General features: G+C 50.5%; 12 protein-coding genes across 12 annotated transcripts; 7 read left to right on the top strand and 5 right to left on the bottom strand.

Moving 5' to 3' along the window:
• Nucleotides 1-25: 25 nt before the first annotated feature.
• Nucleotides 26-1,477, top strand: ASPZODRAFT_63385 (hypothetical protein; the record flags this gene model as incomplete). The annotated part of the gene is made up of 1 exon (XM_022729146.1): nucleotides 26-1,477. The coding sequence occupies one exon, from the start codon at nucleotides 26-28 to the stop codon at nucleotides 1,475-1,477; it is 1,452 nt and encodes a 483-aa protein (XP_022582087.1).
• A 249-nt stretch (nucleotides 1,478-1,726) lies between these two features.
• ASPZODRAFT_15027 (hypothetical protein) lies at nucleotides 1,727-2,512 on the bottom strand (the record flags this gene model as incomplete). The annotated part of the gene is made up of 1 exon (XM_022725603.1): nucleotides 1,727-2,512. The coding sequence occupies one exon, from the start codon at nucleotides 2,510-2,512 to the stop codon at nucleotides 1,727-1,729; it is 786 nt and encodes a 261-aa protein (XP_022582086.1).
• Nucleotides 2,513-3,096: 584 nt separating this feature from the next.
• Nucleotides 3,097-3,795, top strand: ASPZODRAFT_15026 (hypothetical protein; the record flags this gene model as incomplete). Its single annotated transcript, XM_022725599.1, has 2 exons — nucleotides 3,097-3,297; nucleotides 3,658-3,795. The coding sequence occupies 2 exons, from the start codon at nucleotides 3,097-3,099 to the stop codon at nucleotides 3,793-3,795; spliced, it is 339 nt and encodes a 112-aa protein (XP_022582085.1).
• A 1,115-nt stretch (nucleotides 3,796-4,910) lies between these two features.
• On the bottom strand, nucleotides 4,911-6,578 carry ASPZODRAFT_63392 (hypothetical protein; the record flags this gene model as incomplete). Its single annotated transcript, XM_022729147.1, has 6 exons — nucleotides 4,911-5,122; nucleotides 5,196-5,489; nucleotides 5,542-6,046; nucleotides 6,101-6,224; nucleotides 6,283-6,314; nucleotides 6,399-6,578. The coding sequence occupies 6 exons, from the start codon at nucleotides 6,576-6,578 to the stop codon at nucleotides 4,911-4,913; spliced, it is 1,347 nt and encodes a 448-aa protein (XP_022582084.1).
• Nucleotides 6,579-6,701: 123 nt separating this feature from the next.
• On the top strand, nucleotides 6,702-7,835 carry ASPZODRAFT_1716429 (hypothetical protein). The gene is made up of 3 exons (XM_022726975.1): nucleotides 6,702-6,854; nucleotides 6,911-7,033; nucleotides 7,114-7,835. The coding sequence occupies exons 1-3, from the start codon at nucleotides 6,824-6,826 to the stop codon at nucleotides 7,659-7,661; spliced, it is 702 nt and encodes a 233-aa protein (XP_022582083.1). The 5' UTR covers nucleotides 6,702-6,823; the 3' UTR covers nucleotides 7,662-7,835.
• Nucleotides 7,836-8,009: 174 nt separating this feature from the next.
• Nucleotides 8,010-9,394, bottom strand: ASPZODRAFT_141158 (hypothetical protein; the record flags this gene model as incomplete). Its single annotated transcript, XM_022724724.1, has 2 exons — nucleotides 8,010-9,137; nucleotides 9,200-9,394. The coding sequence occupies 2 exons, from the start codon at nucleotides 9,392-9,394 to the stop codon at nucleotides 8,010-8,012; spliced, it is 1,323 nt and encodes a 440-aa protein (XP_022582082.1).
• A 219-nt stretch (nucleotides 9,395-9,613) lies between these two features.
• On the top strand, nucleotides 9,614-11,221 carry ASPZODRAFT_141157 (hypothetical protein; the record flags this gene model as incomplete). The annotated part of the gene is made up of 4 exons (XM_022724723.1): nucleotides 9,614-9,941; nucleotides 10,013-10,275; nucleotides 10,337-10,385; nucleotides 10,449-11,221. The coding sequence occupies 4 exons, from the start codon at nucleotides 9,614-9,616 to the stop codon at nucleotides 11,219-11,221; spliced, it is 1,413 nt and encodes a 470-aa protein (XP_022582081.1).
• Nucleotides 11,222-11,410: 189 nt separating this feature from the next.
• On the bottom strand, nucleotides 11,411-13,867 carry ASPZODRAFT_1716281 (hypothetical protein). Its single transcript, XM_022726974.1, has 6 exons — nucleotides 13,496-13,867; nucleotides 13,422-13,435; nucleotides 13,174-13,318; nucleotides 13,103-13,117; nucleotides 12,538-13,044; nucleotides 11,411-12,478 (listed from the first exon to the last, which is right to left on the bottom strand). The coding sequence occupies exons 1-6, from the start codon at nucleotides 13,586-13,588 to the stop codon at nucleotides 11,600-11,602; spliced, it is 1,653 nt and encodes a 550-aa protein (XP_022582080.1). The 5' UTR covers nucleotides 13,589-13,867; the 3' UTR covers nucleotides 11,411-11,599.
• A 242-nt stretch (nucleotides 13,868-14,109) lies between these two features.
• On the bottom strand, nucleotides 14,110-15,403 carry ASPZODRAFT_131103 (hypothetical protein). Its single transcript, XM_022722666.1, has 4 exons — nucleotides 15,221-15,403; nucleotides 15,117-15,159; nucleotides 14,274-15,048; nucleotides 14,110-14,201 (listed from the first exon to the last, which is right to left on the bottom strand). The coding sequence occupies exons 1-4, from the start codon at nucleotides 15,347-15,349 to the stop codon at nucleotides 14,147-14,149; spliced, it is 1,002 nt and encodes a 333-aa protein (XP_022582079.1). The 5' UTR covers nucleotides 15,350-15,403; the 3' UTR covers nucleotides 14,110-14,146.
• Nucleotides 15,404-15,994: 591 nt separating this feature from the next.
• On the top strand, nucleotides 15,995-17,867 carry ASPZODRAFT_131102 (hypothetical protein). The gene is made up of 7 exons (XM_022722665.1): nucleotides 15,995-16,208; nucleotides 16,271-16,284; nucleotides 16,361-16,380; nucleotides 16,449-16,558; nucleotides 16,645-16,976; nucleotides 17,038-17,509; nucleotides 17,576-17,867. Exons 1-7 carry the CDS (start codon nucleotides 16,117-16,119, stop codon nucleotides 17,580-17,582), a joined length of 1,047 nt encoding a protein of 348 aa, XP_022582078.1. The 5' UTR covers nucleotides 15,995-16,116; the 3' UTR covers nucleotides 17,583-17,867.
• A 314-nt stretch (nucleotides 17,868-18,181) lies between these two features.
• On the top strand, nucleotides 18,182-19,573 carry ASPZODRAFT_131099 (hypothetical protein). Its single transcript, XM_022722664.1, has 5 exons — nucleotides 18,182-18,363; nucleotides 18,419-18,467; nucleotides 18,530-18,850; nucleotides 18,903-18,996; nucleotides 19,063-19,573. The coding sequence occupies exons 1-5, from the start codon at nucleotides 18,244-18,246 to the stop codon at nucleotides 19,403-19,405; spliced, it is 927 nt and encodes a 308-aa protein (XP_022582077.1). The 5' UTR covers nucleotides 18,182-18,243; the 3' UTR covers nucleotides 19,406-19,573.
• Nucleotides 19,574-19,593: 20 nt separating this feature from the next.
• On the top strand, nucleotides 19,594-21,908 carry ASPZODRAFT_1716192 (hypothetical protein). The gene is made up of 13 exons (XM_022726973.1): nucleotides 19,594-19,830; nucleotides 19,890-19,929; nucleotides 20,010-20,117; nucleotides 20,190-20,248; nucleotides 20,306-20,323; nucleotides 20,380-20,446; nucleotides 20,502-20,562; nucleotides 20,617-20,710; nucleotides 20,768-20,870; nucleotides 20,923-21,022; nucleotides 21,082-21,567; nucleotides 21,632-21,703; nucleotides 21,773-21,908. The coding sequence occupies exons 1-13, from the start codon at nucleotides 19,790-19,792 to the stop codon at nucleotides 21,886-21,888; spliced, it is 1,365 nt and encodes a 454-aa protein (XP_022582076.1). The 5' UTR covers nucleotides 19,594-19,789; the 3' UTR covers nucleotides 21,889-21,908.
• The last annotated feature ends 211 nt before the right edge of the window (nucleotides 21,909-22,119 follow it).

The following is a 22,119-nucleotide window of genomic DNA, read 5'->3' as shown; positions in this document are numbered from 1 at the left end:
AGTTTGCAAAAAGGAAGGAATAGCAATGCCAGCTGCCACTTTATCGAAGCCGATCAAAGCTATTCGCGGAGTGCGGCTTCCCGACCACCCTCCTGGTACGGTCTGGGACCTCACCATAGAGGGCGAGGAAGACTCGACAGAGAGGAAGATCACTTCGATATCACCACACGACGAAGGCTCTTCTCAAGATCCAGAACTGTATCCGCTTCTACTGCCGGCGCTGACGCACCCGCACATCCATCTGGACAAGGCGTTCATCCACAACGTGCAGGAGAATAGCCATCTACTTCCACGCACTGGGTCCTTCCAGGAAGCCCTGTCCCTCACAGCGCAGGCAAAAGAGCAAATCACCTGGCCTGACGTCTTGGAACGAGGGAAATGGCTATTCGCCGAATCGGTGGCGGCCGGGGTGACCGCCATGAGAGCCTTCGTGGAGGTCGATCATACCGTCGGGCCCATGTGTATGTTGGCGGGGAGAGATCTGGTAACCGAGTGGGAAAATTCATGCTCGGTCCAACTGATTGCATTCGCCCAAGATCCAATTTTCTCCGGGGAGCATGGGGAAGAAAACAGAGAGCTCATGGAGAAATACATTACTGCTCCGTCGATACAGGGGGTGGGCACGACACCCTACGTCGAGTCGAGCGTCGAGGCGGCCAAGGAGAATATTGACTGGGCGATCAAACGAGCCTGGGAGTTGAAGAAGCACGTCGACTTTCACCTGGACTATAATCTCGACCAGGGCACGGATGCGTTGGTGTGGCACGTTCTCGACAGATTGAAGGCCAAAGACTGGACGGCACAGTCCAGCGACAAGAGAGTCATGTTGGGCCATTGTACCCGATTGACACTGTTTACTAGAGACGAATGGGATCGGCTTGCTCGTGAGATCAAGGAAAATGACCTGCCTGTTTCCTTCGTGGGCTTGCCGACCAGCGATCTATACATGGCTGCTCCTCCCACACCGAAGAGTGGAGACAACAGCATCATGAGCAGGCCGCAGCATGAGCGACCGAGGGGGACTCTACAAGTTCCACAGATGATCCGAGACCACGGCCTCGACGCGGTCGTGGGTGTCAACAATGTTGGCAACGCTTTCACTCCGTGGGGGTCGGTGGATCCGCTCTCACTGGCCTGCTTCGGTGTGGGCGTCTACCAGGCAGGTGCCAAACCTGATGCCGAATTGCTCTATGAATGTGTTTCGACCCGTGCGCGCGCTGCGATAGGCCTCGATGCTCACTGTACAGGGCGATTGGCCCTCAAGGAGGGGGACTCTGCGAATTTTATACTGGTGTACAGCATCAATGAGACTGGGTGCGAGGTACAGCGACCGAGGAGAGGGGTGGCGGAGACGGTCTGGGACCCCCCCAGCGTTCTGAGTAGAGATGTTGTCTCAGGCGGCAGGCTAATCGAAAAGCCCATAGCTGAGCTGAGAGCTGCCTCTAGCCCGGCAACCACCTTCATCTATGAAGACTAGATCTAGAACTGGTAGTTACTGGAGGTAGGAGGTAGACGTGTGTAGCGATTGAAGAGAGCTGGATCCATGGATTCTGTTTAGATAAAGTGCTCATAGATGGCCTTTTTTTCGAATATGCGATCCTGATGGTTTTGATCAGGCCAGTCTCTCTAGCAAGACAACCGGGTAGCCCTTTTGCGTGTCACCCCGGTCCCGCAAAAAAAAAAAAAAGATATGCGATAGAAAAACGTATTCAACTTTTGAGTCACCTCATCCCGCAGTCCACACGGGGGCTACCTGTCGCGCTACTGCCCGAGCCTGAGCGGGACCGTGCAACGAATGGCTAAATGTAGGGCAAACAGGATCTTCGGCGAGCATGTCCAGATCACCGACGTTGAGCGAGAGACGGAAGCCATTGCCTGCGCGAGGATACAGGCGATGATCCTGATATTCTTCATATTCAGAGTCCTCATCCGAGTCGTATCGCTGTCTCTTCCGTTTTGGTTGAGAAGCGGAGAAAATCTCTGGTAATTGTTCTGAGCTGGGTTGGTTACTTCCCGTGTTGTTCGAAGGGACATTATTCGTGGATGATGCAGATACACTGGTATTTGTTGGTGTGGATGCAGCTAGTGTCGTGATAGCCGTTGGTTTCGTTATGCTTTGTTGGAAGACGAACTTGGAAAGCTGAAGCTCTTTCAGATTGGACGGGAAGATTGTGAGGGAAGGATGTTCCTCTGATATGTTAACTAGAAGCTCGACAAGTGATGCGTGCGAAAGGCTGGAGAGGTAGCCACGTCTTTCCGCCATGGTGAAGTTTGTTGCATCAACATCCACTCGAGGAGTCGCCTGAAGGGATCCATTTGAAGGAATCCGAAGTTTCACTAGCTGCTGAGGTACGGTATTGACAACAGCCGGTAAAGGATTGGGCTGGGGGGCGGGCTTGCACTCCTTGCAAAACCATTCCTTTTCCTTCAGCCAGATAACCTCGTTGGCAATATGCGGATCGTGGCAAAGCTGGTGCCAAGCACGGTTGCACCCATCACAGAACACGATCATATTCGTAGAAGGACTGTGGCCTCTCTCGCAATGTATGCAGATGATATTTGTTGGTTTGTTTTTGCGTATGGCCCGCTTTTTCTTTGGAGGGGCGGATTTAGTATCACCGCTCCTTGGGGTATCGAGCTCCGTAGAATTGGCTTTGCTAACTCCCAGGGAAGAAGGCGGCGGTACATACAATGACGGACGGTGGATTTGACGGCCTGATTTAGTCTGCGTTATAGTTGGGTTAACACCATCAGAGTCATCAGAGCTCGAGTCCCCTGCTCTGATAATGTCATCGTCGTCATCGTCAAGACGCTTGCGCTTTTTGCCCCCCTTGGGCCCATTTGATACACGTCTGCGTGGGTTCGAAGCAGAAGTCGCCTTCTGTTGTTTGGGTGCAGTAGTGGCGACTATCCTGATTGGAGCAATTGGACGAGGTGAGCCAGTAGGAGCTGTTGAAGGAGGTGCCAACGTCACCGCAGCCCCTTGAGTGACTGGGGGTGTAGGAAGGATTGCTGGGGCTGTTGCAATTGGGAAACCTTGAGCAGCTGGATAAGCCGGGGCAATGGGACGACCCAGGGCGACTGTAGGAGCTGGAGATGGTAACGGAGCCGGCGGATTTGATGCAAATGGAGAAGCTTGAACAGCTGAACGGGCTGGGGCAATGGGACGAACTGGAGCGGCTGGAGGAGCCGAAGAAAGCAACGGAGCCGGCGAATCTGACGCAAGTGGAGAAGCTCGAACAGTTAGAGGGGATGGAGCAATGGAGCGAGCTAGAGCGGTTGGAGGAGCCGAAGAAAGTAACGAAGTAGGCAAATTTGACAGAAGTGGAGAAGCTCGAGCGGTTGGAGCAGGGGCTGGAGCAATGGGGTGAACCGGAGCGGTTGGAGGATTTGAAGAAGGCAATGAAGCTAGATGATTAGATGCAAGTGAAGAAGCCGGAGAAGCCGAAGTCTTCAAAGCTGTTGGAGCAACTTGAGGAGCAGGAGAAATCGGGTTCACAGGAACATGTGGGAGTAATGGAGCCGCCGAAAGAGCCGAAGGGATCGGAGAAATCGGGGCATTTTGGACAGTTGGAGGAGCCGAGGATGATGAAGTTACTGGAGCCGCTGGAGCAGCCGCTGGAGTAGCCAGAGAGACTGTACTAACTGCAGAAACAGAAGCGGCCCGAGCAAACAGAGGAGCTGGAGATATCAGATCGGCTTGCGGAGGTGCAGGGGCCAAAGCCCTGGGAGCTGCTGAAGCAGCTGGAGCAGGAGCAGCGGCAACAGGTCGGCTTGTTGAAAAATTCTCCCTGATAGAGAATACTGAGAAGCCCGGTATAGCTTGGATGGCCCGAGTGGTTCGGGCAGCCGACGTTACTGGAGTAGTTGTAGCAACTTGGACTGGCAAGGCAGGCGGAACTTCAGCAACCAGCGGTTGTATTGGAGTCTGGGTAGTTAAGCTGGGCGAAACTTCAACTTCCTTTGAAACAATATGATTAGGAACTGGCTTAGGATGATTCTGCGTTTGTGTTGCTGGCCCAATATTAACGACAGCAGCCGCCACCTTGACAGGAACTGGGGCTGCAAATGGCGGCGTTGGTAGCTCTATGAATGCAGAAGAACACCTCATCTTGGTTGGTTTTGGTTATCAATAGACTGAACCTGATTCCTGAAAGAAAGAGGGTCGAGAACCCAGTTTCAAATATGTGTAATTATTCAAGTAGAGTAGTGATTACCGACTCCCCTGGGAGTTGTTCTGGTAGGCTGGACTCTCTGGTGAGAAAAAGGTGAGACGTAGAAAGATCAGGAAAATTGCTCATATGGCAGAGAAGATCTCAGCAACGTTGTTTGCGATGGTCAATATCGCTGTCGTTTGGACGTTCGAGTGGATCACGGTTCAAGGTGTTGGACTGGAGAGATACGGCTGGTTACCGTAGGAGAGGAATGTAGTTTCTCATTTCGCCGGAGGGATCCAGGAGACATGGAGTTTCGATGGTAGCCAGATGGGAGAATCAAAAACCAGACCGTAAGTCCTTCGGTGTTCGTAGCAATCCGAGGAGAGAAACAGGTAGGAGCTTCATGGAAAGGACCAGAGGTGTGTATAGCGTCACGTGAGAAAAAAAGGAATTTCTCCGCTTTGCTTTGCCTTCAACCGACTGTCCGATCCTCAGCCTCAGGATTCATCACGCATTTCTATGGATGAATGAAGTTCCATCGCGTGTCCTAATGTTCGTTGCCAGAACTGCCATTATACATGCCTCGTTCGCCGTTGCCGAATACATGCAGCCTCCTTGCTTGGAGTCAAGGGCTACTATTATCTAACAATCTGTCCGGTTCGGATGGTCGCAGATGGTGTTCGGCGCTGACAATAAACTGGCCCAATGGTATATATTCAGGGCATATTGAACGTTATATACAAAATGGAAAGTCTAGGATACCACGCCTTCCTCCTTCAAGCGGGCGATGTCGTCTTGTTTGAAGCCTAAGAGCTCCCCTAGAACCTCATCTGTGTGCTGACCCAGCGTCGGAGGTGGTGTCCTGATACCGGGTTTTGCATGAGAATATTTAATGGGCGTGTTTACCAGCTTAATGGGGCCGCAGACCGGGTGCTCGACTTCCTTTACCATCCCTCGTGCCTGGACTGATAAGAGCGGGGGAAGGGTCAGTTTTGGCTCACTCGAGGACAAGCAGTCTGCACGGGTAGAGAGACTTACCATGAGAATGGTTGAGGGTTCCCTGGATGTCATTTACTGCCGCATAGGGCATCCCACAGCCTTCAAGAATCTCGAGCCACTCCTGCGTCGTCTTCTCTTTGGTTATATCCTCGATCATCCCGTCAAGTTCTGATCTGTGCTTCACTCGGTCACTGTTGGTGATGAAACGAGCGTCGGTTTTCCACTCAGGATGGCCCAGTCGGTCGCTCAAAACGCCGAACAACCTGTCGTTCCCACCGCCAACTAGGATGTCACCGTCGAGAGTCTTGTAGCTGCGGTAAGGCACGATGGACGCTAGATTTATATCAGCCGACACCCCCCACAAGAACCATTCTCCGCCACGTACGATGTGCTGTGCCCCAACGGCCCGAATCCTTTTCTCCACTGATCAAGGCCGAGCTAGCCAGGTTCGCCAGAGTCGCAACTTGGCAATCGCTCAAACAAGCATCGATATGTTGCCCCTTGCCGGTTCTTGCACGGGCAATAAGGGCCGCCATTATCGCTTGAGAGGTATAGAGACCCGTCGTCATGTCTGTCACCGCAACACCGACCTTCACGGGAGGCCCATCCCGCGAGCCTGTGATGTGCATCAAACCAAACTCTGCCTCGACCATGACATCGTATCCGGCGCGATTGCTGTATGGTCCTGTCTGTCCATATCCGGTGATGCTGGCGTAGATCAGCTTAGGGTTGATGGCACTGAGTGTTTCGTAGTCTAGATCGTATTTTTTGAGGCTTCCCGGAAGGTAATTCTCGACCAGGACGTCGCAATCCTTGGCCAGCTTGTGCAAGATCTCGACGCCGGATTTGTGTTGAAACGAAAGGCCAATTGATTTCTTATTGCGGTTGACCTGGTAGAGTCAGCTAAACCCATTCATTCCCTGCACGACGCACTCATTTCATACGGCTAGATAATAAGCGCTCTCGCCTGGTCCCTTTTTCGACTCATCTTGATACTTCGCCCACGGTGGACCCCAGGCGCGCGTATCGTCACCACGAACCGGATGCTCAACCTTGATAACTTCTGCCCTGCCATTTTATACTCTCTTAGTAGATTGCGTCTGGTAGACCAAAGCGGTGTTCTTACCCCAGATCTCCCAGTATTTGTGTACAATATGGCTATAGTCACGGTAAACTTTTAGCAAGAATCACACAAGAAGAAGAACAGAAGCAACAATTAGCCAAATGACGCCTCCCACTTACACCAGCCAGGACTCTTGTCATGTCAAGCACACGAATTCCTGCTAGAGGCAGCGTCCCATCGTTGGCCGCAAGGGCACTCGAATGCCTCGGCCATTGCGGTCTCGTACGCCGAAGAGCACCGCTGAAGCAGTATACGCCTGGCCGTCGGACAACAGACTGCAACTTCACGGCGACATTCATCTTCACCTAGAATTGACAATTAACAAAAGAAAACAACAATCCCAAAAGAAAAGAAAAGACAAATCGAGAGTGACTGCAGATTGCGGAGAATCCCCCAGCTGGCTGATAGGATAGATAGCAGCTCCCCCTGGTTGTTGCGGTCGGCATAGAGACCTGACCAGCCGAGGGTCAGTTCCGAACTCGCCGATCGCTCGAGCGATTCACCCCTCATCATCCGCAGGATTGAAGACCAGGAACACGCCACGATGTTTACAGGGCTTGTCGAAACGATCGGGAGTGAGTGAGAACAGAGTCTTTGCTCCTGGGCGTTGACTAATGTCTACTAATTCTAGCCGTTACGTCTCTCGAGCCCCTCGATACCTCCTCGAGCGGGGGCGGGGGCACGTCGCTGACGATTTCGGGCTGCGAGGAAATTCTAACAGATGCTCATCTGGGAGATAGCATCAGCGTGAATGGTATAGAGCTACTAAGATAATGCCTTTTTAAAGGCAAGATGAGACCAGCAGCAGGGAGCTGATGAAAAAAAAAATAAAAGGAACATGCCTTACCGTGACCGCCTTTGACAAGACCTGGTTTAAGGTCGGAGTCGCTCCTGAAACGCTGCGACGGACAAATCTAGGCTCCTTACAGACGAACTCGAAGGTTAATCTGGAACGGGCCGTGTCTGCGAACACGAGGATGGGAGGCCATTTTGTCCAAGGCCACGTCGACACCATTGCGCAGATCCTCTCCGTAACGCCCGACGGCAATGCGTTGACCTTCCGCTTACAGCCGCGAGACAAAGATGTCCTTCGATATATCGTCGAGAAGGGCTACGTGACGCTCGACGGGGCTAGTCTGACTGTCACCAAGGTGGTGGATGGAGAGGATGGGTACTGGGAGGTGATGCTCATTGCCTACACGCAGGAGAAGATCGTCACTGCGGCCAAGAAACCCGGGGAATATGTGAATGTGGAAATTGATATTGTCGGGAAATACGTTGAAAAGAGCGTCCAGGGTTATTTTGCTGGCACCGCTGGCGGAGACTTCAGCATTCTGGAGAAGATGGTGGGCAAGTTGGTGGAGGAGAAGCTGAAAAAATAGCATGTAAAGAGAAACTAGCAGTGTATAATGGTACAAGATGTTCTTTATATGATGTATTCGTCAATATGGCACAAAGTCATTATCCCCACTGTTTGCAAACTTCTAACATCCCCGCGAACCCATAATCTACAGACATCTTCTGTTGATGGCCTGAAGACTGTCGAACCCTTTGCAAGGTAGAATCAATACCCGATTGGGCCTGGAATCCACTGCATCGTGTCAATATCAGGAGAGACTCGAAAAAAGCCGGGTAGGCAGGGTCAAGATGCACGGAACCTGTGACATTTATTCGGGGGGTATATAGTAGATAGAGTAGACGAAAGAGACATGGAAAGCTCAACCCTCGACTCACTCCTCCATGGACGAGTCTGAATCCTCTTCCTCCTCCTCTTGTTCCACAGGAACCCCCCCCTCTTCTTCGTCGAGGTCATCACTGAGCCAATCCTCATCCATAACAACGTCATCGTTGTCGTCTTCCCCGTCTGCCTTTGCCTTCGTTTTGTCCTTCTTCTTCTTTTCGATGTTCTCCCTCTGCTGCTTCTTCCTTTCTTCCTTCTCCTTTCTCTTCTTATCCCAGTTCTTGTCCATTGCCTTTTCTTCGGTCACCGACTTGGAGATGTAATCGTGCCACATCACCTTGCCTTCGCACAATCCGTCCTCGACCTTTATTAATCGCAGCCTCATGCGGGGGCCCAGTTCAACCAATTTTACGGCCCGTTTTTCAACCGCAGGAGCACTGGAAGCCTTCTTTTGAGCCCGTTCGCCGGCTTTCATACGTTGCAATTCACGCTTGTTGAGAACCTTGCGCGTCGTGCTCTCAGCGATCTCGACCTCGGCATCCGTTTCAATTTCGGTCTCACTCGCCGAGGTATATCCTGCCGCGGAAGGATCAAGTAGGTAGTCTGCCGCGTCTTCAAGCTTTCCAAGGTTGGGAATTGCTGCTTTCCCGTCCTTATTCCGGATCTCTTTAGGATCAAGTCGTCGAATCCGTTTTGATAAGCCCGTTCTCTTCGTGGTAATGGCATAATGCCTCAAGTTCAGGATATAAGGCTCCTCCTCTGAATCAGCTGGAGCAGGCTCTCGGTTCAACATCATCACACGGCGGATGGATGTAAGGGGAGTGCTCTGAGGGTTGATCGGAGGGAACAGGGACTGAAACACGGTCGTGGTAAGAGCCTCAAGTCGCTTGGGGATTTTGGAAGTCTCGTCCGCGTTCGGAGAGCTGAAGTTGTTCATCACGAGCAGGGGAGGGGTCTTGTGGTCCTGACCACCACCCCTCGGGCGCTTCTGTGACTTTTCCACATCTCTGCAAAGAGAATAGTTTTCGACTTTAAAGTGAAGTGTCGGACCACGGGGTGTGAGTGCAAGACGAAGATTTGTATTCCCAGTACTCGACCTTGAGAAGAGCATTAGATGGCTCACCCCCAAAGGTCCCGCCATGGTTGTGTAATCTCTGAGTCTGTTGGATTTCCGTTCCTATGGATAGTCAGATTGGGACGAAACAATTCTTTTTTTTTTGCAATTCCACTTCTGCATACCTTTAGTCGCACAGCCGTATCAGGCTCCATCATCAATCGGACATCTTTGACCAACTGGCTCACGCTGGAACCAACTTGGGAAGCACCGACTCGAATGACCATGGATTTCGGTCCTCTTGAAGTGCTACTTTTGGCAGCAGCCGAGGCATTTTGCGCCCGGAGATGAGTACGCTTCTTAACGCGAGCTTTGGCCATGTTGGATACAAGAAGATGTACACAGAATCAGATTGATGTGATAGTCAGATGTTTCCCTCTCTTCGGCGTAACTTTTTTTTTCAGGGCAGCGATCCCGGATCAACGATTTTGCGGCGCCCAAAATTATTTTTCTTTCGTTATCGCTGGACTCCGCTCTTGCGGGGAGATTTCACCGTGAAGAGAAGAAATATATCTTGCTTCTTACGATTCTCTTGCACAATGTCGGCATTGAAGAAGCGTAAGGTTGCCCACGAGGCGCCGGAAAATTCGAGCGACGCCGACTCGTCGACACCGGAGGCTTCGCCGGGTAATGCGGATACCGCGAACGAGCAGCGCCAGGAAGAGGACTCGAAACCAGCGCCCAAGACGTTCAAGGAGCTAGGAATTATCGATCCGTTATGTGAAGCGTGTGAAACAATGGGGTATAAGGCCCCGACTCCGATCCAAGCAGAATCTATTCCATTGGCGCTACAGGATCGCGATCTGATCGGCCTCGCCGAGACGGGCTCCGGCAAGACAGCAGCTTTCGCTTTGCCCATATTGCAAGGTAGGTCGAGATAAGTTGATGAATCAAGATTAAAAGTAGGCTTTGATGGAAACTGACATTCATTTCCCCAGCTCTATTGGATAAGCCCCAGGCATTCTTCGGTCTCATCCTAGCTCCCACTCGAGAGTTGGCATATCAGATCTCTCAGTCCTTCGAAAACCTGGGATCGACAATAGCGGTCCGATGTGCGGTCATTGTTGGTGGAATGGACATGGTGCCACAATCTATTGCGCTTGGAAAGAAGCCTCATATCATTGTCGCGACGCCTGGTCGATTGCTGGATCATTTAGAGAACACCAAGGGCTTTTCGCTACGGAGCTTGAAATACCTTGTGGTTGGTACCCTCGCACGAACAAATGGTGATACAATGGCTAAATTATTCGTGGCGTGACTAGATGGACGAAGCTGATCGGCTCCTCGACTTGGATTTCGGTCCTATTCTCGGTAAGACATACTCGCTTGTCCGTGTATTCATTTATCAGTCCTTCATCTAATATTTCGGATTAGATAAAATCCTCAAAGTTCTTCCTAGAGAGCGCCGGACATACCTCTTCTCCGCGACCATGAGCTCCAAAGTGGAATCCCTGCAACGCGCTTCACTCTCCAACCCACTCCGTGTGCAGGTCTCGTCGAACAAGTACCAGACGGTCTCCACCTTGCTTCAGTCATTCCTCCTCATCCCCCAGAAACACAAGGATATTTATCTCGTATACCTACTAAATGAGTATGCCGGCCAATCGGCCATCATTTTCACTCGCACCGTGCACGAAACGCAGCGTCTTGCTTTCCTCCTCCGCGCCCTGGGATACGGAGCCATCCCCTTACACGGCCAGCTTTCTCAGTCCGCCCGTCTGGGTGCTCTGGGGAAATTCCGGTCTCGTAGTCGGGACATCCTCGTTGCTACCGATGTCGCGGCCCGTGGTCTGGACATCCCCTCCGTCGACGTGGTGTTGAACTTTGACCTCCCCACTGACAGCAAAACATACGTCCATCGAGTCGGACGTACGGCTCGTGCAGGCAAGAGCGGTGTCGCTATCAGCTTCGTCACGCAGTACGATGCCGAGCTGTGGTTACGGGTCGAGGGCGCCTTGGGCAAGAAGCTTGATACCTACGACGTGGACAAGGAGGAGGTTATGGTCTTGGCTGAGCGGGTCGGTGAAGCCCAGCGCTACGCAATCACCGAGATGAAGAAGTTCGACGAGAAGAAAGGCACCAGGGGAGTCAAGAAATTCGGCAAGGGGAAGCGATCTCGCGACGAAATGGACCAGGATGAAGGCTAATGAATGGACGTCTCCATTTTTTTCTCGGCCAAACAAACACCCTTGTATATTTGAACAATACGACAAAATATCACAAAAGGATAAATTCATCATTTCATTGTCATAAAAAGAAAGCATCAGCTCTATTATAAACTCTTTAGGGCTGTGTGTCCTTCAGGGGGCTGAAATGTCTCTCTCAGCCCAGATAATATGTGGTTTTTTTTTTTTGGTATCTTCAAATCCATCACAGCAAATCGTAAAAATTCATCAAAATGTCTGTTTCTGATGATTTACCATCATCTAATCAAGTAGTATCTCGGGGTCTTCGTGACGAGCAGGGCCGAATTTGAAACGACCCGAAGAATACATCAGTTCATGGCGAAGGAACAGCTAACTGTCCTAAGATTGCAGGATCTCAGAAACAGCACCTGCGTCCCGCACAGCGTTAGCTACGCGGGTGGCCAGGTCATCGGCTTCGGACCGGCTTGCCGCCTCGGCGTAGACACGGACAGCGTCTTCAGTTCCGCTGGCACGGGCGAAGCTCCTGCCCTTGTTGTAGCGAGACTGCAAAGACTCGATCTTGATCTGTAAGCCCGCAGGAGACTCGAGCTTGCGCTCGGCGTCGTAGGCTTTGAAGATGGAACGGTCATTGACCTCCACGCGAACGAGGCGGGAGGGCAAGTCCGTGTAAGTAGCAAGCCATTCCTTGGTACTCCAGCCCTTGTGGGCAAGAATCGCCTCGACAAGAAGCATATCAGACAGAGCATCGCCAACGGCTTGGTTGATCAGGTCGACAAGAGCCTGCAGAGATTCGAGCGAGCGTTGCTGGGCGGGAGATTGGGGTTCCGTGCTTTTGATGACCTTGAGGGCGTTCTCAGAGAAGGTGACAGTGCCGTGGCCGTTGGCTTCGAAATAGACACCAACATCGAACCTCAAGGCTGCATGGTGAAGATGCTTGACACCAGTATTTGTGCAAATGACCGGGAGCTTGAGGACCTTCTCGATGTAGTCGGTGCTAGATCCATTCGCGTACGCCGTTTGGACGACACCGATTTTAAGCTTCTGCGCTATGCCAGCATTTCGAGCAAGATCCCCGATGAAGGAAGCGGCAAGGGTGGCAATCCGGTCACCGTCGAGCAGTCTGAAAACGCTACTCTCGTCGACGTAATAGTAGACAAGACGATCGGCGTCTCCATCCAGAGAGGCACAACGATCGAGAGCACCAGCCTTGGAAGAGGGGGGTGCTCGCTGCTTGGTCTTAACATAATCCGCACCACACTGTTCTTGTGTGTTAATCCAAATCACCCAAAGGGTTGAAGAAAAGTAGAGCGACTTGCCTCAAAGTTCAGACTATCGGGGTTGATCACATCATCGTTGACGACCTTGATGTCCAGGCCGCTCTCCTCCGCACTAGGCAGGTACTTGATGAGTTCTCTCAGCTTCGGGCCACCGACGCCGTTGGCGCAGTCAACAGTCAAGGCTCCTTTGACCTTGACGCCCTTCATGACCCTCTTGAAAGCCTCGGCGAGCTTCTCGTAGTAGCCCTGTTCAGTAGGCTCTCCATACTCGTACTGTGTTCCCAGGGTGTTCTTGCAGCGGACGACGTAGTGAAGTTGTGGGGTAGTCATGAATTTTAGATCAGCAAACTCGACCTCCGTCGCAGTCAAGGCAGCGTTAAGAACGCCGACCAGACGCGATCCAGACGCACGAGTATCTCGGGCGAACGCCACGCGAGCAGGGTTCTCCATCTTGACATCAATCTCCTTGATCAACTCATCGTAAACGTCGGCGATCTTCTCGAGTGGGGCGTTTGCGAGCTTGGTGGCATAGGTTTCCCATTCGGCCTAGGAAGGGGAGATTCAATAATGGGCTTTAAAGGCTTAATAGCAACAGGAATCTTACCTCGAGCATTTCGCCCTATCAAGAATCAGCTACACGTATCTTTTATGAAAGGGTGACTCCATGCCACTTACCATGGGGTCGATCAGCTTGACACCATTATCCTCGGCGGGGTTGTGGCTCGCCGTCACCATCACACCAATCCATTGTCCACTGAGCTTCTTCGAACGCAGACCAGCAAGCAAACCCACAGCAAAGACCACTGTGTTAAGGAGGTCGCTATGCCGATATCTTGGTTAGAAACTGTTGATCTTCCTGATCGCGGGGTATCGGAGCATCGGTGGGGACAAGAGAGGCTGATCGATAAACAAAAAGAACTTACGCCTTCATACGGAACTGCCAGTTTCCTAAATGTTAGTTACAAGACTAGATGAGGGACTGATTTCGAGGCCTTACACCGGCAGTACCATACTGGAACACCTTGCCCTCTGGCTTCACGTACTTCAGGGCTGCCTCAGCAATAGCTTGTTTCTGAGCTGGAGACGCCATTGCGGCGCGGACACGCTAAACGAGTAGGAAGGGCAAAAAAGTGGGAAGATGCAGAAAGGAAACGAGATCCAGCCACGCGCGAGGGCTAACAGGCAATAGATAAATCAACTTTTGGCGGGCAGGCCGAGGGCAAGGAATGAATACTATTTGGAGCTGAACGCTGTGGACGAAGAAGGTGGGGCCTGGCAAGGGGCGAAGCTCACTTTGTGCTGACTGCAGCTGGCCTGAGCGGTCAGGCAGAAACATAAAAACACCTCGAGATGAGTGGCCCTGTTTTTGCTGAACCGGATAACCAGCCTGGTCCCAAGGGTTGCCGACCCACTCGCTTACGAGAAAATGAAACAGTGTGGCTTTGATATTCGTTAAGTAGGATGATCAAAATTAGATTAAGATTCTGACGATCCAGTCGCCGCAGGTGACATAGGTACAGCACCACCTAATAGTAGTAGTTATGGCGCGATAAATGGTAGGGTTTATAATGGGTCCTCTCTCTCCAGCGGAAGACAGTAGAAAAAAGGGACTTTTCGCTGGGCAGCCGCCATGGTAGAGTCTGCCGGATCAAGCTTTCAATCTCTCGCCAGCCATATCGTCTTGCACATCTTTGACGAGAAACCTGACGGAGAGACGGGTAGATCAGCCTTTTTGCAGCTCGTTCGGGGAAATCTGGAGGGATCGGATGACTTACGAGTACCACCAAGCTGTGGGAATGACAGTCCCCAGATGCCAGAGACTATGTGCATCAATCAGGCCGTGCCACGGAGGGAAATCCAGGAGCTCCAGACTCATGGCGAGGATTATCCACGCGACGATCATTCCAGGCCAGGCTGTCCAAGTCCTGGGTTGCTTCTGATATCGGTAAATACTGAACGCGGTCCACAGGACATTCTGTATGATTCCCACGATCACATTTGCAATCATGTTGTATGTGTAGTCCCATGACCAGAAACTCAGATAGCAGACATGCAGAGAGTAAAGCAGGACACAGATGAAGGTCCAGAAGCGACGCAATGTCGGTTTATACTTTGGTCTCTCCTGGTCTAAGCGGAAAATCCGCAGCACGGAAAGGAAAAGGCCATAGAGAACGCTTGCCCCGGCTCCGAAGTAATCCAGTTTCTCTGTGATGGGGAAATCCCGTGAGTGGAAGAGCATACTGAACGTCCAGCTTGCCAGACCAAAATATCCAAACCCAAGGTAGTATTTCCTCAGCGGATGCCAGCGTGGTACATTTTCTTCGATTCGGTTCATTCCTTGCCAATGAGCGAGAAAGTTGAGCAGGGAGAATAGGACGGAGAAGGGTTCTTGCATGCCCAGGATTCTACGGAACGGCCATTTGCCATGGAACTGAACCACCGGGGTGAGCATGGGAGGGTCTCGGGAAACTCGACGGTCAGTAACAACATGCTGACAGGTGTAATCGCACTCGGCAGGGCAGGTCCATAGCATGAGGCGGAGGTGAAAGGCTAGCCGTTGCTTTTGTCAGTTTCATTGTATTCAACCGCCCCCCCTGTCGAAGTTTTTAGCTACTTACGAATAACCGAGTCTCCATCCTGACAGTTCTCAGTCTTACAGACCTTCTGACAGTTAGCTCATGTGCTCTTCCAGCAGCAACCAACTCCTCGACCCTGTCTATACCTCCACACACTCTTTGAAATCAGGAAGATGGTCTCCTAGCGAGGCATTAGACTTCCCTATCAAAGACGCCAATGCAAAAAATGCAAGAAAAGCGTAAATCGACGCTGCCCTGGACCTTGAGCGCAGCATTATCCTAAGCACGCAGACAACAATTGCCAAGGGGATGATCGTAGGGAAAGATTGTTGATCCGTAATGTCCGCAGCTAAAAGGACGGAAGCACGCGCGAGCGGTGCTACTTGGCAGTAACTCCTAACTAGTTACCTCCTAACCAAACTATTTGGTCTTGGCAATTTTGCATAGAGATATAAGGTTGGCCAGTAGGTATTTGATCCAGTGTTTGCTACATCTTTTCTTTACATCTTATTCTTTGATTGCAATCTCACTTGGAACCCTCTATCATTGGTGTAGTTCGAAATTAGCTAACATGTCCTTTGAAATAGGTAGGCTACCTACTAGCTAGTCAGGTCCCTTTCTATTTACCGTAGACCCTCCAATGAAAGGCACAAAATCTATAGTTAGATCTTGAGATTCCCACATATATCACCTTATCAGATAATCTTTCAAGGATCATCCCATTATTTTGGACTCGTAAGACGAACACTCCTACTCGTACCACTTGACGGAGTAACCCTAATCGGACCAGGGCTCGGGCCATCACCTGGCAAAAGGCTATCGACTCGATTGGGGTTAGTGCCAGCTGGCCGCTAGCCCGATTGGGCGTTACTCGAATGGGATAAAAAAAAGTTCGCCGCGAAAGACTCTTCAGATAAATTGCTTCTTCTCGGTCCAGCGCCGTCGCTTTGCAAAAAGTCCTTTTTTCTGTTCTCTGATACCGCTCCGAAAACTATTTCTTTTATATTATTTTCCGAGAAAAAAAAATTCCATCCAGCCGAAAATGAGCGACTCCCAGAATCAAGCTGGAGATGTGTCTAGCAGTGCTGACCGTATGGTTGGCATGGATCATGCAGAGATCCGTTACTTCACAAGGTAGAATACCTCGACTATGGTTTTGATTCTTTCGGGGGTTTGCTAATCAGAAGATAAAATAGTTATGATCATCATGGTATTATCTCCTTCTCAAAAGGCTTCGAGTAGACTCTCGCAGATTGGGCTGACAAGAGGCAATTGACCCCACTCAGGCATTCACGAGGAGATGCTGGTAAGTTGAACGCTTTCGGACTCGAGTCGCCTCTGGTCAACTCTTACCAACTCACGATTTCTCTTTAGAAAGATGACGTGCGCACAAGATCCTATCGCGATTCCATCTACCAGAACCGCCACATTTTCAAGGACAAGGTTGTTCTCGATGTCGGATGCGGCACTGGAATTCTCAGCATGTGAGCATTTCCCCCACGTCTGTCTGGATAAAACTTGAGACGGAATTGAAAGGAAGCTGATCTTTCTTTTTTTTTTCGTTTCAAAGGTTCGCTGCCAAGGCTGGTGCGAAGCACGTAATTGGAGTTGACATGTCCTCGATCATTGAAAAGGCTCGTCAGATCGTTGCAGTCAACGGCCTGTCGGACAAGATCACTCTTCTCCAGGGAAAGATGGAAGAAGTTGTTCTTCCGTTCCCCAAGGTCGACATCATCATCTCTGAGTGGATGGGATACTTCCTTCTCTATGAGAGCATGCTGGACACTGTTCTCTATGCCCGTGACAGATATCTCAACCCTGGCGGCCGGATCTTCCCCGACAAGGCCACTATCTACGTGGCTGCCATCGAGGATGGAGAGTACAAAGATGACAAGATTGGATGTAAGGTTCATGTTGACTCAAAATGTCTGTTCAGAATTGACTCTCTTTCTCTCTCACGCAGTCTGGGATAACGTGTACGGGTTCGACTACAGCCCGATGAAGGAGGTCGCCCTGACTGAGCCTCTTGTCGACACCGTTGAGATGAAGGCCCTGGTCACAGACCCTTGCCCTGTCATCACTTTCGATCTCAACACCGTCACCACCGCCGACCTGGCCTTCAAGGTTCCCTATACGCTTAACGCCAAGCGCAGCGACTTCATCCACGCCATCATTGCTTGGTTCGATATCGATTTCACTGCCTGCCACAAGCCCATCAGCTTCTCTACTGGCCCCCACGCCAAGTACACCCACTGGAAGCAGACCGTCTTCTATCTGCGTGATGTCCTCACCGTGGAAGAAGAAGAGTCTGTCACCGGCTTCCTCGAGAACAGGCCCAACGACAAGAACAAGCGTGATCTGGACATCACCCTCTCCTACAAGTTCGAGACTACAGACCCCACCCGCTTCGCCGAGGGCAGCTGCTTCTACAGAATGTCAGTCTCCATACCCTCCTCCCCCTCCCCTTCTCTAAATCGTGTTCGCTAGCTGATCTTCCCTAGGTGCTAAATGCACGCTCTTCCTCACCTGTCTCTATTCCTTTCTATGTGATGACATGCATTCTTCATCACCCCAAGACATTAATTTTTCTTCACTGTGGGCAGCATAGCATGAGGGCAGAAATTCTTGATGAACATAGGGTGGTCGACTGGTCTGATTTTGTTTGATTTTTGTTTACTTGTCCTTGTTCCGCGTCTTTTTCTTTTTTTTCAATCTGTCGGCGTTTCGGGAAGGCCAGGGAAACGGCCGTGTGCGGCGTGATACGAGATGATTTCCGAGAGACGGTCATGAAGCTCCTCGATATTTTCAAGTAGATACCCCGAGTCGACGCTCAGTCCAGCCACATCCAGCTCTGACATTCTTTTCGGTCTATGGTTCATGTAGAATCTACATCTGTAGTCATGAATATCTGTTTGATGTGATATTCTCAGCTTACTATTGGAAGAGTGGGTTGGTTCCTCGGCTGTGGCTTGGAGAGAAAAAAGGGATTCAGATCTATTGAATATGCCTCGGCTCATGGCAGGACCCCGCAGCTAGGGATATAGGGAGTAAGCAGTAGTTATATCAATACTTTGAGGGATTTGAATCTCGATCTAGAATATGCACCAGGGCTCAATTCAACCTCTATTTTTTTTTTAAAAAAAAAAAGGCAACTAAGAAGCAGTTCACCATGTCGACTCCGGGTGCTGGGCACGAGTTTCCCTCGAAGGAGGTCTCTTGGCAAAAGAGAGATGTACTGCTCTTTGCGAACAGTATCGGGTGCAAGGCTGATGAGCTGCACTTCCTCTACGTGAGCTTTATTGTTACTGGTTTTGTGTTAATCATGCTGATCGTCGCGTCTGTAGGAACTTCACCCTCAGTTTTCCGTGTTTCCGACCTACTCCGTGATTCTTCGTACGGAAGCAAGCTCAAGGCAATAGATCTTCCGTTTGCTGACTTGTTTCTGGCTGGTGCAGCTTTCAAACTCACAGAACAAGAAGTCACCGATTTCTACGCGCGCCAACAGGCCAATCCTGTCCCCGGTGTACCGAACTTTGACTATCGCCGGGTGGTAGATGGTCAGCGTAAGCTGACCATCCTGAAGCCTCTGCCGCCCACCAGCGCCGGCAAGACATTTGAGCTCCTCAACAAGGTTATTGGCGTTTATGACAAGGGCAAGGCCGGCTCAGTGATGGAATCGGAGCAGGCGGTTGTTGATAAGGTGACTGGCGAAGTCTATTCGAAGACTGTCAGCAACACTTTCTTTGTTGGACAGGGCAATTGGGGCGGACCGAAGGGTAAGTTTGTTTTCACGGATTCTTGCATCTATAATGTCTGACTCCTTTCTAGGATCTGCAACTATTTCCTATCCTCCTCCGGAAGACAAGAAACCCGACGCAGTTCATGTCGTAGAGACTACTTCGGAAACGGCACTTCTCTATCGGTAAGAATAAACATAATCTAAGAGTTGATAAAGAAGAACCGGCTGTTGCCTCTGACCAACCGACAGCTTGAACGGCGATTATAACCCTCTACATGCCACCCCTGAGCCAGGTGCGAAGATGGGCTTTGGAGGCACCATCATCCACGGCCTGTTCAGCTGGAACACTGCCGCCCACGGCGTTTTGAGAGAGCTTGGAGGCAGTGATCCCAACAGCCTTAAGGAGTTCCAGGCTCGCTTTGCTTCTCCAGTTATACCGGGCGACAAGCTGACAACTGAGATGTGGCGGACGGGAGACGTCAAGGAGGGTTTGGAGGAAGTTAGGTTTGTGACGAAGAATCAGAACGGCAAGGCTGTATTGAGCAACGGACGGTGTCTCTTAAAGGTGACGGGGCCGACAAGCAGGCTTTAAAATGGGGTAACTGCTCTATCATTTCGAATAACTGCCTACTCTTTTCGTAGAGCGTAATGTCAACTGTTGAGAGAAGAGCTGCCATGCGCTAAGATAGTATAATCATTGATCAAGATTTGAAACCCGTCGAAGGCTCCATGACCCACACATTTATTGATCCAATCTGAAGATAACTTTCCTTTTTCTCCCGAAGATAAAGCCATTGATAGAGAAACAATCGCTGATAATTGGCAAATTGCTCAGAAAGATATCCGCACGTGATACACTCACAAAGTGGGGTAGAGATTCGGGGTAATCAACGACATTCCTCGACGCCGAGTCTACAATCTCCGTTAAACACTCTCCTTGTTCTCAATAGAGAGCCTCAACGCGGTTTCAAACAAGATGTCTTTTCTCAGGGCTGTGGGCACTTGGAAATATACACGGTGAGGGTTGAGCCGTACTAATACTAGTCATCAGACCAACTAACAGAGATGATGATCAGCGAGATACAATGCAAACATCCATTCATTCGGCAGTTATCGGTATGCGGTGCCTATGGAATCGAAGATATTATTGCTTCAAGTGGTTTTTAAAGTACCTGACGGTAACTTATTGTTATCAGGCGGCTGTGCACTATAGAAGACTGAGCACTTCGACGAGAACGCGTGTGAATTCATGTCCACCATTGCGAGACACTCGGTTCACTCCTCGCCTTTTCTCAAGACCAATCGTGGGTACGCCAGGGCGGCAACTCTCGGAGGTCGCGTTGCCTGGGAGTGATGCTAGTTCGAGCCAGTCACAGCAAGTTGAGAAAGTAGAAGACTCAGTGGCTTTGAAGGTCCACGGGGAACCGCTCTCCTTGTATATCCATCTCTAATCTTTAAACAACCGGATATCACTGACTTTTTTCATTCAAAGCGGTTCCTTTTGGTTAAGGTTTATCCATGGTTGTCTGGAGATGGGTAATTTCCAATTCTGACCTCTGACAATAGAGATAATTGCCAATGTTCCAATTGTATCCACCCAGATACACGACAGAGGATCGGGGATACCTTTTCTGTGAGTCCGGGTCTAGTTTATTTCCACGTAAAAGCAAGGTCTGACATAAATCCAGATACCTACCGACGTCTCGCCTGAGATAAAAGAATATGTGCACGACGAGGTCAAAATCAGATGTATGTCGTCTTGCTTCTGTTCTCTACTAACCATGTGCTCACCTCACTCTATAGGGTCCGACGGCCATCAATCTACTTATTCTATGGAGTGGCTTGACCTTCATCGAGCCAGACTTGGAAAAGATGAGAAAACCCCTTTATCACTAAGGTATCTACTGTTATTCGGTGATATCAAATAGGAAATTATTAGCTGACTACTGGAAAGACCTTTTCAATCTCATACTCCGGGTAATGAATCATATCCCACAGTCGAGTTCGGTCAGGTCATGAAGCACAATGAGGCCCTCTTAGAGTGGCTGGAGAATATTGTCAGTTGATACTCCTGGCTCAAGTTAATAGTAGAAATCTAATCTAGAACAGCACAAATGGGGCTTCTGTTTTGTCGACAACGTTCCAGTTGGACCCGACGCAACCCAGTCCCTGCTGGAGAGAATATCCTTCATCCGGCATACGCACTACGGTACATCCTATCTACTCAGTGAACAAAGAATAAACTTGAATTAATAATATTTGGCAAAGGTGGATTCTGGGACTTTACAGCCGACTTGACATACAAGGATACCGCCTACACCACTGATTTTCTGGGGGCTCATACGGACAACACCTATTTCACTGACCCGGCGAGATTGCAACTATTCCATCTTCTCTCTCACACAGACGGCCACGGCGGCGAGAGTCTACTGGTTGACGGATTTAAGGCTGCCCAAGTCATGATGGAGGAGAATCCCGAGCACTGCGTGGTCTTGGCCGAACACAGCCAGCCAACCCATTCGAGTGGGAATGAAGATGTGTGCATCCAGCCCAACACAGAGTTCCCTGTATTCAACACCACCAAATCAGGACATCTCTACCAGATCCGCTGGAACAATTATGACCGAGCAGCAAAGACCAACTGGTCGGTCGCCGACCAGAAAGCCTGGTACGCAGCAGCAGGGCACTGGAGCGAGGTCATCCGACGTCCAGACATGGAAATCTGGACGCAGCTGAAGCCTGGCTCAGCTCTGAGTAAGTGTCCCCCCTCCCCCTCCCAGTGAACTTTGATCCTGGCTCCTGCGCTAACAATCGGCAGTCTTCGACAATTGGAGAATGCTTCACGGCCGGTCTGACTTTATCGGAAAGAGAAGAATGTGTGGCGGTTACAGTATCTCTTCCTCCCGATCCCATCTTCCCTTTTCACTTTCATTTTCATTTTCCCGGCTGACACGCATAGTTAATAACGATGATTTCCTATCACGCTACCGTCTCCTCAAGTTTGGTCGCAATCAAGTTTTGAACCATATCGGTAGCAGTACGGCGAAGGAGAACAGCCCGAATATGTTCTTCTAGGACAGTGGCCAATTTCGGCCATCGATCTAGACACGGCTGCTAAATAGAGGCCGACATGAATATGGATACTGTATATAACCTATGATAGGCTCTTTGAGGGTACAGCTGAGCAGACAATGCAATCATTTCAACATATCCCGCCATTGGAATGGCGCTATTTCGTACTAATGCTGCTGCACCCACCGGGGTTACCATCCAGCAATCGGATCGGTAATACTGCAGAACCAGCGG

This window comes from Penicilliopsis zonata, assembly GCF_001890105.1.
Source record: "Penicilliopsis zonata CBS 506.65 unplaced genomic scaffold ASPZOscaffold_5, whole genome shotgun sequence".
Classification (NCBI taxonomy): domain Eukaryota; kingdom Fungi; phylum Ascomycota; class Eurotiomycetes; order Eurotiales; family Aspergillaceae; genus Penicilliopsis; species Penicilliopsis zonata.
The sequence above is the reverse complement of the archived record's forward strand: the minus strand, read 5'-3'. Positions and strand labels throughout refer to the sequence as shown.